At 44.4% G+C, this 2,877-nt stretch overlaps 1 protein-coding gene across 3 annotated transcripts; it reads left to right on the forward strand.

Moving 5' to 3' along the window:
* Positions 1-7: 7 nt before the first annotated feature.
* On the forward strand, positions 8-2,863 carry LOC123176988 (disease resistance protein PIK6-NP). 3 transcript variants are annotated; one of them, XM_044590975.1, is made up of 5 exons: positions 8-1,716; positions 1,808-1,957; positions 2,126-2,257; positions 2,365-2,515; positions 2,603-2,863. In XM_044590975.1, exons 1-4 carry the CDS (start codon positions 104-106, stop codon positions 2,474-2,476), a joined length of 2,007 nt encoding a protein of 668 aa, XP_044446910.1. In that variant the 5' UTR covers positions 8-103; the 3' UTR covers positions 2,477-2,515; positions 2,603-2,863. The 3 variants fall into 3 exon arrangements, with proteins under 3 accessions (XP_044446910.1, XP_044446911.1, XP_044446909.1); XM_044590976.1 differs by having other exon boundaries at positions 2,608-2,863; XM_044590974.1 differs by lacking the exon at positions 2,603-2,863 and having other exon boundaries at positions 2,365-2,563.
* The last annotated feature ends 14 nt before the right edge of the window (positions 2,864-2,877 follow it).

Below are 2,877 nucleotides of genomic sequence, written 5' to 3' on the forward strand. Positions count from 1 at the left end.
TCTAATAGAGAGATGGATAGCAGAGGGGTTTGTTAAATCCAGGGTTGGGTGGAACATTGAGGATGTTGGAAAAAGCTACTTTAATGAGTTAATCAATCGAAGCATGATTGAGCCATCAAGGGTGAGCGTAGAAGGAAATGTTAAGAGTTGTAGAGTTCATGATATCATGCGTGATGTCATGGTGTCAATTTCAAGAGATGAAAATTTTGTGTACTTGGCTGGAGAAAATGTAACCAGTGTAGCAGAGAACTTCCGGCATGTAGCATTCCATTGTAGAAGCAACAATGATTTAGGCATGGACTGGTGCCATGTTCGGTCATTAACAATGTTTAGTGAGAGACCCAAAGAGCTACCACCTTCACTTTGTTCACCCAACTTGAGAATGCTTAGAGCTTTGGATCTAGAAGGTGCACAATTTAGAGTAACAGAGAAAGATATCAGCAACATAGGAGTATTGCGCCACTTGAAATACATGAATCTTTCGTATCCCAAAGGGTATTCAAATATTTATAAACTTCCAAGGTGTATAGGAAAACTACAAGGCTTGCAGATTTTGGACATACGAGACACTTATATTTCAACCCTCCCAGTTCAAGTCAGTAAACTCCGGAGTCTCCGTAGCCTTCGTTGTTGCAAAAATACAGTGCATTCCAACTTCGGCCCACATAGCCCTAGTGAACAGCTGGCAAAGATCAGGCCGCCGCCCGTGCCCATGATAGTTACACCTGTATATGGTCCGGCCCAGGGTAACAGGGTCAATGTGGTCTCTGGTGTACAAATGGCCTACTCTAGCCGTTGGTTTGAGTCAGCGGGTGTGAGTTTGCCAAGAGGTATTGGTAACTTAAAAGAGTTACTTATACTGGAGGTTGTTGACATCACACGAACTAGTGGAAAAGCAGTGAAAGAGATGGGGGAGCTTACGCAGCTAAGAAAACTAAGTGTGGTAACACAAGGTGCCACCGAGGAAAAATGTAAGCTCCTTTGTGTAGCTATTCAGAAGCTCTCTTCACTGCGCTCTCTTCGCATGGAAGCTAATGGACGGGGTAATGGCCATGGAACACTTGAGTGGCTGCATTCTCTTGTGTCTCCTCCACCCCTCCTGAAGACCCTGAACTTGGTTGGAAGTCTTGGAGAAGAGATGCCCGCTTGGGTGGGAAGTCTGATGCATTTGGTGAAGGTTTACTTTGAGTACAACCGGCTGAAGGAAGAAAGTAAAACCTTGGAAATACTAGGGACACTGCCGAATCTCATTCTCTTTCGTCTTGGGTGGGATTCTTATGTTGGAGACAAGCTAGTCTTTAAAGCGGAAGCATTTCCAAGCCTGATGACACTTGATATATGGGGCCTCAATCAACCAAGACAGTTGGCTTTTGAGAAGGGCTCCTCCCCTAAGCTGGAAACGGTACAAATATCTGGAGTCTTGCTGAGATTGGGGATTATTGGTATCAAGCACCTTCCAAGTCTCAAGGAGATTACCCTTGGAGACTTTGCTCACGTGGCGAATCTTGCCGTGCTGCGAAATGAAGTGGACATACACCCGAACCGTCCCATGCTGCGACTGGCAGAGGGGCGGACCAGCCATGACCTTGGAAGGATCCCCAAAGGCTCCAATGTACAAGTGATAGAAGAAAATGAAGAATTAGAACCACCCCAAATCCATGAGCCTGCAGAAACAGGAGAGACCTCCTCGCAGACATCGACGAGTGGGACCAACAGGTCAGCCTACCTCTCTCATTCAATTAAACTACTACTAGTACTGTAGTAGCCAAGTACTGATTTATGTTTCCTTGGTTGTTTACCCTAACAGTGAAGACGATGAACTTGAGGATGTCCAAGGATCTAATGTTGTAAAAGTCGACGAAACAGAGGAGGAATCAGCCCTCGCTCCTGAGACTGGGACGGCAGGAGAGAGCTCACAACCAGAGGTGGTGCTGGCCATGCCGACATCAAAAGACAGGTCAGCTAATTTCTCTTCTATGACCCTTGGTCTTATAAAAGTTTACAGAGGGAGTAAGTTTTTGTAATTCAACGTTCTCCCTCTTGTTGAGCCTAGTATATGTAATTATATATGTTTACTTGTTTACTTACTAAAATTCACCACATGCAATCTTGTTGGCCTTAACAGTGAAGGAGAAGGATCTAATGTTGTACAAGTAGAAGAAACAGAGGAGGAGCCAGTCCTCCTTCCTGAGATTGGTACGGCGGGAGAGAGCTCACAATCAGAGGTGGTGGAGGTCATGTCGACAATGGAAGTCAGGTAAGATAATTTCTCTTCTGTCCTCTGCTAATAGAAAACAATGAACTGAGATGCTACATATGTACATTTTTGTAATTCAACATTCCCCCTCTTGTTGAGCCTAACAGCGAGATCAATGGCCAAGTGCATGTCGAATTTGAAGGCTTCTCTGTGGTGGAAGACGACGAAGATGATTTCTGCTCTTGCATTTCTGATGACCTGCAAGATAATCTTTCTTAGTGAATGCTGCTCAATTGTTTCTATTCGGCGATCATCACTGTACCCTCTGTCAATCGCCTTCAGGTCTTCAGCTCCGATAGCCTCCTGGTACCGATCTCTAACTTCAGCATTTAACCCTTTCTGTAGAGCAGAAGAACATCACAGTTTGTATTATTGGCGAGCAGAACAAAACATGGGTCAAAGCTGGAGCAGGGCATGATCAAATCAACAGTCATGTGGCAACGCAAAACCTACAACCTCAGTCTAAAATTAAGAGGGAGTATTTGTTTGCTGAGCATTTTCGTGCAAATGAACATCAACTTCTGGTATGTTATTTCTCTATGTTGTAAGCATTATACAGTGGTTACACAGTTTAAGTGGTTATACAGTGTGCAAAATGCTGTTATGACAATTATGCATGC

Source organism: Triticum aestivum, unplaced genomic scaffold, assembly GCF_018294505.1.
Source record: "Triticum aestivum cultivar Chinese Spring unplaced genomic scaffold, IWGSC CS RefSeq v2.1 scaffold265185, whole genome shotgun sequence".
Lineage (NCBI taxonomy): Eukaryota > Viridiplantae > Streptophyta > Magnoliopsida > Poales > Poaceae > Triticum > Triticum aestivum.

What these genes read in the sequence shown, in the direction of transcription:
- LOC123176988 (XM_044590975.1), top strand. Translation starts at nt 104, where the DNA reads ATGATTGAGCCATCAAGGGTGAGCGTAGAAGGAAATGTTAAGAGTTGT. An exon ending in TCGACGAGTGGGACCAACAG is followed by an intron (nt 1,717 to 1,807) that starts GTCAGCCTACCT and finishes TTACCCTAACAG; the next exon opens with TGAAGACGATGAACTTGAGG. An exon ending in ATGCCGACATCAAAAGACAG is followed by an intron (nt 1,958 to 2,125) that starts GTCAGCTAATTT and finishes TGGCCTTAACAG; the next exon opens with TGAAGGAGAAGGATCTAATG.